This window comes from Echinops telfairi, unplaced genomic scaffold (assembly GCF_000313985.2).
Source record: "Echinops telfairi isolate 266 unplaced genomic scaffold, ASM31398v2 ScPeMD7_7466;HRSCAF=8504, whole genome shotgun sequence".
Lineage (NCBI taxonomy): Eukaryota > Metazoa > Chordata > Mammalia > Afrosoricida > Tenrecidae > Echinops > Echinops telfairi.
Window position 1 is genome coordinate 3,167,744 of NW_022111366.1, and position 11,878 is coordinate 3,179,621.

General features: G+C 43.2%; 1 protein-coding gene across 1 annotated transcript in view; it reads left to right on the forward strand.

Annotated features, from left to right (window-relative positions):
- The window catches only part of WARS2 (tryptophanyl tRNA synthetase 2, mitochondrial), a 102,415-nt gene that overhangs the window by 80,230 nt on the left and 10,307 nt on the right, over positions 1–11,878 (forward strand). The window contains exons 3-4 of the mRNA XM_045283715.1: positions 984–1,064; positions 5,010–5,095. Of these exons, the coding sequence (XP_045139650.1) occupies positions 984–1,064; positions 5,010–5,095 (167 nt within the window). The remainder of the gene's footprint in view (positions 1–983; positions 1,065–5,009; positions 5,096–11,878) is intronic.

An 11,878-nucleotide genomic window follows, 5' to 3' on the forward strand; every position in this document is an offset into this window, starting at 1 on the left:
GGTGGGGGATGAGAAACTATCTTATGCCAGATGGCAATTCCTTGCTAGCAACATAGGCCAGGGCTGAGACAGCCCTCTGCCTTGTGTTCCTTTTACAAAACCCACAAAGAACACATTTGGGCCACTTCCCAGAGTTGGCAACAGCCTCTGCTTTTTAAGGAAATCATGTGGACACACAAAACTGCACTTGATGACGGGCGAGAAGTCCCTAAGTCCAGAGATGGGTACACAGGTCTTACATTCTAGGTCTTCAGTTATCATTTGGCCTGGGCCCAAGAGGCATCCCCATTGTTGCCAGATTTGATTACTTGATAAATTTGGTTAAAACAAAAACAAGTTAGGGAAAGCTTATATTTTCTTGTTGACAAAATCTGTTCTTTAAAAAAAAGGGGGGGGGGGTTTCTACTGTAGTTAGTTTGCTAGATTTAACAGGGAAGCTAGAAACTATAAAATCCTCCTTTGAAATGGTGGGATGATGAAGTATTTTCCAAATTTCATATCACGGTAGACACAAAGGGTGTAATTTTTAATTTTTAGTCTAGTACCTTTCTGTAGCATGTACATATAAGGTGTGATAACTGTTTTCATGTATTTGGAAGTATTAGAGAGAAGCTGGCATAAGTAAAGATAAATTTATGTGTGTGTATGTGTTTTCTCAATAGGCTTCTCTAAGATGGAATTGTTTCTTCAGAACATCATGAAATCCTCTCATTGAAGATGGTTGAAGCAGAGTATGATCAGCTACTTGCTAGGGATGTTGTGATGATGATTTAAACACGATACTAGTTATCAGATTAACCTTCTAAGATTTCAATAACCTTTTCACCATTAATCATAATGAAACTCCCTTCCCTTGTTTCCTTAAATTACCTTGATTTGGGTGATTTTTCAGCCATTTCAGATAATACCTATTAGCTGTTTAGCTTTGTCTTATATGCAGTAAACACTGACCACCTTTGGTATTGTTCTGTTTATTTCTTTAGGTTTCTGAACACACACAATTAAGTTGGATCCTCACCTGCATGGTTAGACTACCCCGATTGCAGCATTTACACCAGTGGAAGGTAAGGGCCAATGGTCTGATTAATACACAGAGAGGGGTGCAAGTGCCCTGTAACAGCTCTTTCCCCGTTTTTGTTGTCTTTGTGCTAGGCCCTGGGAATCCTGAGTTTATTGTCCTCCCTGGTCTGCTACTCACTAGTAGCCTGGAACTGTGCCATGTCTTTAACCTCTCTGCTTCTGACGATGAGATGGAAAGCAAAGGGGTTCTCCAAGATGTATCCCAATCTAAAAGTCCTGCTACTTGTTATGATCTGTATGTGGTTGCACCGGCTAATGACTTGGACCGGACCGCTTGATAACTATTAAGCAGTTTCCAGTTTCTGCATTACTGGGCCCTATGTTTCCTCCCATCTCCACTGGAATTTACTGATCATGAGGCAAGAACCTTTTTATTGTGTGGAGAGGTGATATATTTTATATACTAGGTAAACAAGTTGAAACCAGGCACCAACCAGTGCAAACCCACAGAAAACTTAAGGCTGGATTTTTTTCTACAACGGCAAAGGATCCATGGGGTAATTCATTGTACATTACTTCCATTTATTCTTGCAACTGAATAACCCATGGGTACATAGCTCCTAACGACATCAACATGAATTCCTGTTTCGTACTCCTTTCAAGCATGCCCTTAGGGCCACTGGTGTCAAGAAAAGCCTCCTTGTGCAGCAGCGAGAAAGGACTGAGCTGGAGAGTGGCCACTCCAAGTGGCGAGCCATCACTCATGACGCGGAGCCATAGCTTCCCAGGAGCTAAGAGCAGCATTTTTATAGTATTTTGTAATAACTTAACATTTTTTATAATAACTCTTTTCTCTATTTTGATTTGAGATAAGACTTTCCATTTCACTATAATACTCTCACACGAAGTTCAGTCCTGAAATCCTTTCTTTAAGGAACTGAAGACTAATATAATGGGAACTGTTCCCACTTGAAAGTGGTGTCTAAGGGCCTCCTGAGAACATATTCCTAATGAATGCACTGATGTTCAGGAGAGGCCGTCCCACAAGCCCAGGATGTGGTGCGTGTGGGGAAAGCATGGATTTCAAGTCCCAGCCTCATCTTTGGGCAAGTTATGTTTTATAAAGTGATGTCTTCATTACATCGTGGGAGATGCTGGAGGCCTAAAGGTCCGTGAGACAAAGGTATCTTCCATGAGGCTTTATAGTCTATTGGGGAAAGACCCTTAACCAAAGAGCAATGGCATGTGAGAAGTACTCTGGGAAAATTCCAGGGTTATGGGACAGTCTGGTAGGAGCCACCTAGCTTGGTTTTGATTGGAGCACGAACAGTGGAGTAGGGGTTAAGGTTAAGGTTGTTTGAGATCAGGATTTGGAGGATTCGTGTGATACCACCATATGCAAAAGATCTGGCACACATAATAACCACTCACCAAATTATCAGTGATCTCCCCATTGTCTCCCTTCCTTTATAATGTCAAGGCCCAGCAGGCTAATATTTTTAAAAGACTATATGCCCAACATGTTAACAATGTTTTTAAGTTAGCTTGTTTCCTCATTTGATTACTTCCGAATTAAACCTTCATAATTGTGTTAGACAGGGATCTCTAGAGAGATAAAACCAAGTTGCTGATAATTTAATATATTTATTTATAAAGATAATTAGATATGTAACAAGAAATAAACTGTTAAATCATATACAGATAAATATATAATACAAGAAAGAAACAGTTAAATTATAAAGCACTACAAATGGCTCAATTCAACTCACTGCCGTGAGAGAGTTGTGAGAGACTAGCAGTCCTTCCAGTCCAATCTGCTGCCAGATCTTCCTCTATTTATAGAGAGATCTAGGCTATGTCAGCACAGCAGCCAATCACAAGGCAGGTCACCAACTGCCAGCCAGGTCACCAACTGCCAGTCCCCAGCTCCAGCAATGTCTTAAAGGGACCTCAACTTACAGCGACACAGTCCACAGGCTAGGCGTCCCACAGGTAGATTGAGGCACAGGACAAGCAAGGCAGCCGCACACTGGTCCGATGATCAAAGAGCGAGAGACAAGAAAGGTGAGACTCACCAAGGCATTTATCTCTCTGCCCTTCAGTTAATCCCACTTGTGTTTATCGGCCAGGCTGGCACAATAAACTATCTCAATAATCATTACCCTCTAGTGCTGGCAGGACAGCCCTTCTCACAGGCAGTGTAATAAGGGTATTAATGAAGGAATTACAGGGTGAAACTGAAGTTTGCTTCGAATGGCCTTTCACATTAGTTGTACTAAGCTAGAAACTGTATAAACTCCATGGTATACCATCAAAAAAGTTGAATTTGAAATGAGGAGCTGATATGAAGGGCTCAGGTAGAAAGCAAATGTTTTGAAAATGATGATGGCAACAGATGTGTAAAGGTGCTTGACACAATGGATAGATGTATGGATTGTGATAAGAGTTGTACGAGCCCCCAATAAAATGATTTCAAAAAAGGAAAAGTTGAATTTGTAACATAATTATGAAGCATTGAACTTAAGATGACTAGAGAGGGAAGCTGTTGCCGTTGCAGACCAATCTTCAAAGTGTATGTCCAGATGCTTGTAGGGGAAACCCAAGTTCATAAGTTTTTCCTCGGAATTATACATATTTATAAATCTCATTCTTTAGCCCGTTTAGAAACAGCAGACTTAAGAAAAGTAATTCATGCAAATTAAATGAATCCGATTTATGCATTAAAAAAACCAGCCATTGAATCAATTCCGCCTCATCCAGAACCTTATAGGGCAGAGTGGAGCTGCCCTTGTGGGCTTCTGAGACTGTGAATCATTGTGGGGGTAGAAAACCTCTTCATTCTCCCACGGAGCATCTGGGGGTTTTCAATGGCTGACTTTGAGGTTAGCAGCCCCTGAGTAACCTACGACTCCTTCTCAGGCCTATTTACTCACCAAAGTATTTACGGTGTTACAAAGGATGACATGCTCAGGCCTTGGAAACAATTACCAGTGAAGTCACAAAATACTCCCTTCAATAGGGAGCTCTACTCAGAAAATGAAATCACGTATCAGCCAAGGACTTCATGTCACTAGGACTCATGCTCAGCACACACTAGCAGCTGACCTTGTACCCTCGGGTCATCCGTTACCTCTGGTGTTCCGTCCTCTTCGCCACTTAGGACACATTGTTGCCTAGACGGCCTGCACTGTTCATTAGAATTACTTCACCTTCACCACGTCAGTATTCATAATCACGCCAGCATCGAGATAAGAGAATTTTGTTTGCTTAGATTCAAATTTCTCCGACTGCAGTTTCAGTTTTCAAAAGCTCTGGTTTTGTTGTTGCTGTTTTTAAAGGGGATTTCGAGGAAACAGTTCCTTTACATCAGCAGCACAGGTGTGAGACTTTCTGGGAGGCTTCCACAGACACAGAGCATGGCTTTTGGTGTTAATTCACAGTAATTTCTGATGGATGATATTTTATGATCCTTCCAGTGGGGCCTGCAGTATATCTGATTTAGAACTTGCAACCCTTATGATTCCTTATTCGTAAAAAAGAAAGAGAGCGAGTGAGAAATTGTGGGGAGCACAGGGTGCACCCTTAAGGGCAGTAGTAAAATGGATTTACCTCATTGCAGCTTAAGCCTAGCAAATGAATACAAGCCCACCAGAGGAGGGAGGGTTCCTCGTCCACCGACAGTTGCCAACTCATGACAACCCATGTATGTCAGAATAGAACTGTGTCCTATCAACTTTCCTTAGCCACTTTTTTGTTGTTCAATTGATCACCAAGGTCCCTCTGACTAGGCTTGAACCAGCAGCTGTTCAGTAAGCAGCTGAGTGCTTGAACCATTTGCACTGGCTCCTAGAGGATAGTTAAAGTTGCTAAAATCAATTGAGACATACAAGTGGCTTCAGATCAGATTTTCCACTTCAAAACTATCTTGCTTTAGAGATAAACTTAGATTCGTGTCTGATTGCTTCCCGCTTTTTTCTTCACCGCCCCAGGCAAAGACCACCACGCAGAAACATGATGGAACTGTGGGCCTGCTGACCTACCCTGTACTGCAGGCGGCGGACATTCTGCTCTACAAGTAAGATCAGAGCGCACCCACGGGCCTCTTGAGGACCAGAGACTGTTGTAGCCTATCTGAAAGAGATTGGCTGACAGGGATGCGGGACACAAGACGCATCAGACTGTTTACAGCTATTCCCCAGCCTTGTTGTCGTTAGGTGCCGTTGATGTACAACAGAAGAAAACAAAACACTGCCCCACCCTGCGCTGCCCACACAGGGGTGCTATGTCGTCTCCCTGAGGACCTTCCTCTTTTTCACTGCCCCTCCACTTTAGCAAGCATGGTGTTCTTCTCCAGGAACTGGCTCCTCCTGACAACGTGTCCAAAAGATGTGAGGTGAAATCTCACCACCCTAAATTTTAAGTGTTTCGTTGTGAAAGTGGTGAGAACTAACACTGAAATAGAACTTACTGTGTTTGGGATCGCATTGTAAGTGCTTTACATAGGTTAGTCCTCCCAACAACCTTATACAATCCGTAGTATTATTAGCCCCATCTTACAGATGAGGAAACGGAGACACAAAGTAGTTATTCACTTACCCAAGATCCCATTGCCAGCAAGGTTTGGAGCCAGGATTTACGTCCAGAAAGTTTGGAGCAGAATCTGTTATCTTAACCACTGTGCGTGCGTGTGTGTGTGTGTGTGTGTGTGTGTGTGTGTCCCGCAAAAAAACACTTCACCATCATTGAGCTGGTGCCAATTCCTAGAGATCCTATATGACAGGGTAGAACTGTCCCTGTGAGTTTCCGCATCTGTAACTGTTTACAGGAGGAGAAAGCTCCGTCTTTCTCCCACAGAGCAGCCTGGTGGTGTCAAGCTTCCTGTGGTGTCAAGCTTCCAACCTTGTGGATCACAGCTCAGTGCGTAACCACTATAATAACTGAAAGGACCCCTGATGGCACAGTGGTAAAACACTCAGCTTTGAAACCCAGGGCAGATGATTTGAACCCGTCAGCTGCCCCGCAGGAGGAAAATGTGGCAGTCTGCTTTCATGATGATTCACAGCCTTGGAAACCCTGCAGAGCAGTTCTACTCTGTCCTATAGGAATTGGGATCAACTCAAAGTGATCCTATAGGGCAAAGCAGATAGGTTTAGTCATAATTAAGCTCCACACATTTTACTGTTATTTGTTGTATTTAAACTGCAAATATTTAAAATCTTAATTAAAAAAAATAGTCTGGACTCTAAAGCATTGGTGTCCACTACAGCTTGTTGCAGTTCTGGGAATGTTCCATAAGGTTCTAGTGTGGTAGCCATGATCCACAAGTGACTGCTGAGCACTTGGGGTGTGAGTAGTGCGATGGAAGAATTGAATATTTAATTGTATTACATTGTAGTTAACTTAAGTAGCCAAATGTGGCTGATGATTGGAGTTGGGCATCAAGGGTGTGTCTCTCAGTCTGCTTGGATATCCTCACTTTCCTAGACCCATAATCCATCTAGTCAGCTACTCTTGCCATTGAAAGGTTTCAAAACTAGACAACCAAAGGGTGCTGACCCTTGTGTTCTCTCCTGGCCAGGACTTCTGACCCTGACCACCGATCTCTTTCTTACTCCCTCGCCTCTCATTGGCCCTCTTGGGTCCTAGTTACCCTTCTGGGGCTAAATCCTCCTGATCAGAAGATGTTCAGAACCTCAGCCTTGATCCTGTAAAAGCTTCAGTGGTAAACGAGAAACTCCATGAAAGTTTTTTTCACTCCCTTCCCCTAGAGCCTTGGTTCCAGAAGAGTGACTTTTCCCAAGAGGATCTAGAATTCTTGACGTTGTAGAAGGCTAGTAACACGGAGATGACAGTATTTGCCCTTGTGGCGTGGCCTCAAAGCCCTGCGCAATTATAATGGAAGTAGCCAGAGCCGCAGGTTAACTTTCCAAATATGGTATGCCCGAGTGCCTGCTGGCTCTCTTTAAAACTGATGGAAACATATATAAGAAGTCTGTTTCTGTTTGTTATCTTAACGTGAGTGCAGAATTGTTAGTGATTTGTGTGCTATTGAGTTAATTCTGACTCATCATAGCTATAGGACAGGGTGGAACTGCCTAGTAGGGTTTCCTAGCCTGTAATCTTCATGAGAGCAGGTCCTTCCTCCTACAAAGAGGCCGGTGAGACCTTCTGGTTAGCTACTGAGTACCCCTATTGCACCCCCAGGACTCCTGGACTCTTGATAGCATTTACTATTTATAGGTGACTTTTGACTTTTCCCGAGCCATCAAGAATGCTTCTCTTTAAGAGCTAGCAAGTGAAAGTCTAACTGAAATCTATTAATGCATGTCCTTACGGGTAATATATTTACCTAGGACACAAACCCATGAGGAGCCTCGGTTTTCGTCACATAGAAAAAAGGGCTGTTAATTCAGTGAAGTGTGAGCAGTGGCTGTGGCTGAGAGGTAGCTTTCCCTTGGTGATGAGGGATGATCATTTTCTCTTTGGTGATTATTTCATGTTTAATTCTTGTTTTCAAGGCCTACTTCTTTATGGATCAAGGGCTGAGACTTTTCAGCACTAGAATGTAAACGCACGTGGGCTCCCGGAGCTGTGCAAGAAGTACATTCAAAGAGTCCTCTGAGCTCGGGGCTGTAAAATGTAACGCACGATTGCTTTTTTGAACAGTTACCACGAGCCAGAGGGTAGAAGGGAACACTTTGAAAGGCCTCTGCTGCAGGTCTCTAGCTTTCTGCAGGAAGCCCTCTGAGGTCTCGCAGCTTGCTCAAGTTCTTAGCCGTCAATAGTCAGTGGGACATCAAGGCATAATCGTGGGTTTCCCAAGCCCCGCTTAAGGACCCAGTAGTTACGTATGATAGGAAGCAAGATTATCACTTGAAACAATCAGAACATTCTGCCAATTGTACCTACTACTTACGTTGTATATTTTGGGCAACTAATAACAGTACATCCATCTTTATTTTGCTGTCTATGACTTACAGTGTTCTGTTTGCTTCATCTAGGAAGTGAGTCAATGGAACATAATTCGGAGGATTATGTAAATGAATTCTGTAGGTAGTCCTATTACCTAATGTACTCAATCCAAAACTACTGCTTGTACGAGAAGAATCTATTTTTTAAAGCTGGCATTAATGAAAATAGCTACTTAAGATCCCCAAGACACTTCTATTGCTCTTCCTTGGTTAGAGCCGTATTCCATCTAGCCAGCTAGGACTGCCATGGAAAGATCTCAGAAGTAAGCCATCAGGGATGTTGGCCCCTGGGCCTTCCTATGAAACACTCATGACCATTGTTGTGCTCACTGTAAGAACATTCCAGTAGGTTCTTGTCTGTCTCGCTCTCCTTCCTGACGTCAACAGGATTCTCACATAAAGGTCTTCAGTCCACAGACAGGTATCCTTTTTCAGACTGTCTGGTCTCACATACCATGCCCAGTACCAAAGAGATTCCCCCGTCCGTCTCACATACCATGCCCAGTACCAAAGAGATTCCCCCGTCCGTCTCACATACCATGCCCAGTACCAAAGAGATTCCCCCATCCGTCTCACATACCATGCCAAAGAGATTCCCCCGTCCGATCGGGTGACATGAGTCAGCAAAGACTCGATGGCAAAGTTAGCGGGAAAGCTCCAATATCTCCCCCCTCCCCCCCATTATCTTTCATTCCATTTCCCACTAGTTTGTTTGTTTTAAGCACCCTTGTGTGAACTAAGCAGATATACGATGCCTTTCTTTTCCCTGCTTCCTAGAAAGTCCATAAGGGGGTCGAATTCTTCTCTCTCTTCATCAGGATTCTGATATTTTAGGTACTGTCTGTTGGAAACCAATAGAGAAAGGTGTTTTGGAAAACAAAACTAGGTAATTATTTCTAAGGCAACCGTCCAGAAACTATCCAGTAGCAATGCTGCATTAGATCACAAACAAGGAGCCCACATCTGCATGCTGAGAGCACAGCTGTGTGTCCTTCCTGCCGGATCTTGGGCTGGACCTGTCACAGCTGTCCACTCACCTTCCAGCTGAGGCTCCGTCCCTTTTGGCCTCTGTGCGCCCACCATCTTGCTGCAGTCTGTTCCCATGGGTGCTGCAGCCACGCCGACACATGTCCCACATTTCTTGGATGTGTTTGTCACTTGGCTCCCTGACTCACGGTGACCTCTTGTGTTCCAGGGTAGAACTGCTCTCCAGGTTTCCTTGGCTATAATTTTTACGAAAGTAGGCAGATGGCCAGACCTAATGGTCCCATGAAACCTTTTAGTTATCAGCAGATTGCAAATCATGTGCTACACCCAGGACTTGGATAAAGAAGAGTAGACAGGTTTCAGAGATAGTTACGAGATAAAGTTGTTAGGACTTGATAATAAATTTAATGAGAGGAAGGTGTCCAGAATGACCCCGTTACTGACTTAGAAAACAGCTTTAATGGCATTGCCATTCGCTGAGCTAGGTCTACCAAAAGAACCAGGGCGACTTCTAGCTTTATGTGGTACTGTCTCTCCTGCTGGAAGCCTTAATGTTCTAGAAATTAGACCATTCTTTACTTTGTTAGCTGTCACGGTACCTAATCCCAGGTCTTTCGCATAGTAGGCCTTCACAGAAGGTAGTGCCACTTCCACTACTTGGTAGTGCCAGGAAAGAACTGAGTCACCATGTTAAACTCTGAGGATTAAACTATTGCCTTTGAGAGCCATCAATAATAGTCCAATCTCTAAAACATTATTTTGGAGCCTTGCAGTCACTACACCATCTCCAACAGGCACCAGAAATGGTGAATCAATCCTTTAAGAAAGGAAAACAAAACAACACAAAAAACCCAGCACAGCTCCTTGTTTGCAAGGCTGGTAAAGGCAACAGCATTGAGAACTCCCAAACACAGCCAAAAAAAGTAGAGAAAATAAAGGGAACGAATGTGTTTGCAGATCTTTGTCGTCAGTGCCTATTCATCTGGACACTAATTCTGGCAGAGGGATGGGTGGATCCCAAGTAAACGTAAGATGCAACAAGGAGCTAAGCAAAAGAAAAATGGTTTAGTCACCAAAGATCAGACGCATTATGATGTGACAGAAGTTATAACAATCAAAATTATCAAAGACTTTTGTTTCATGGTGCGTCTGAAGAATGCACAGTCAGGGAAAGTTTTTTTTAAAAATTAAAGAAAATGGGAGGGGGCGTGGAATAATAGTATGGATATCATTATGCTGGGTATAAATTTTAAAAGCACAGCACTAAATTATTTGAAGTGAAAGGAGGACTGTGAGGAGAGAGGTCGAAAACGTGAAGAGAATAAGCCCCATAAGTAATGGAATTAAAGACAGGCCGGATGAACGCGAAGTGGAAGCGCCGTGGGCGGGAAGTCAGGGCAGGAGAGAGGGAGGAGGTGAAAGTAGCAGAGGGAGGAGGGACTGGAAACAAGCAAGCTCAACTCAGATGAGAAAAGCCACGTTGCGCAATAGGGCCAGGTGAAAAAAATTAAAATTTTTCTAATCCTTTTCTAAAAAGCAAAACCCCACAGAATTTTCAGAAAAGAGGCAAGGATCCGACATACAGCAAAGACACATACAGAGCTATTATGAAAACTAAATGTGTTTTCTGTTTCATTTGGTTGCTTGGTGAATCTGGAACCATTTTGACATGTGGAAATATTCATTGTGATGTGCTTAAAGTGGATTGATTATGGTAATTGTTTTTCTGTGTTAGTTGCAGTCCATTGTGATTTCCTATGGGCTACTGTTATTGCTTTTTAACCTGCCCTGTTGGCTAATTTGGCTTGGGAGGTCAAGGTGACCTGTGCCTGCTAGCCTCCCCGTATTTACAAGAGCGCGAAGTAGAAGAATCCAGTCAAGGAGGAGAGGTGTTTAGAGGGGAGGCATGCGCGCGGACACCTTAGGGAGGAGCGCCACGCAGGGTTCCAGGCACAGAGAAAACCAGGAAAAGAAACACTTCAGTTTTGCCATTCTTCGAGCCAGGGACTTCTTTCTGCTACAGGCTGTATCACGGGGTCCTAAGAGTCAAATTTGTTGACTGTCCTAAATTCATTTACTGACCTTAAAAGGAGAGAAGCCACTTCTTGATCCCTAATTGTGGTCCCTGAATTTTGTTTTTCCATTTATTCCTCTGCTCTTGTTCACTTTAAATGAAAAGCCTTCTCAGAATTCCTATAGCATACACTTTATGGTTTGGGACTACCTGTCAGCTTCAAGTATGTTTTCTAACCATATCAGGATTGCCATTCCAGATTGCTGCCCATAACCTCCAGGGTTATAGGATGACAGTTATGCCTGTGGGTTTGAGTCAACCATCAAAAAGAAAACTAAGCCTGATTTGGAAAAATTCAAAATGTACCACCACCTCATAGTCCCGTATAGCATCTTTCTTTTGCCATTCTGTCTTTTATTAGATCAGATACTAATGAGATGATTATCGTCATACATATTATGAACTATTGAATTCATGGTGCCAAGTGCTATGCTTTGTTACCTTAGCCACAATATATGAATGAGGGATATCATCACTGATGCCAGATGAACCTTGGCTGAAGGCAGAGAATGCCAGAAAAGATGTTTACTTGTGGTTTATTGATTTTGCAAGCGTATTTGACTGTGTGGGTCAGAACAAACTATGGATAACATCTTGAATAATAGGAATTCCAGAACACTTGATTGTGCTCATGGGAAACCTATACATAGACCAAAAGACACTCCTTCTAACAGAACAAGGTATAATGGTTAGAGTCAACTACACACTCTGGGTCAGGGGTCCTCAAACCACGGCCCACCGGCCACATGCGGCCCGCTGAGGACATTTATCTGGCCCGCTAGGTGTTTTTGCCCCATTTGTTTTTTTACTTCAAAATAAGATATGT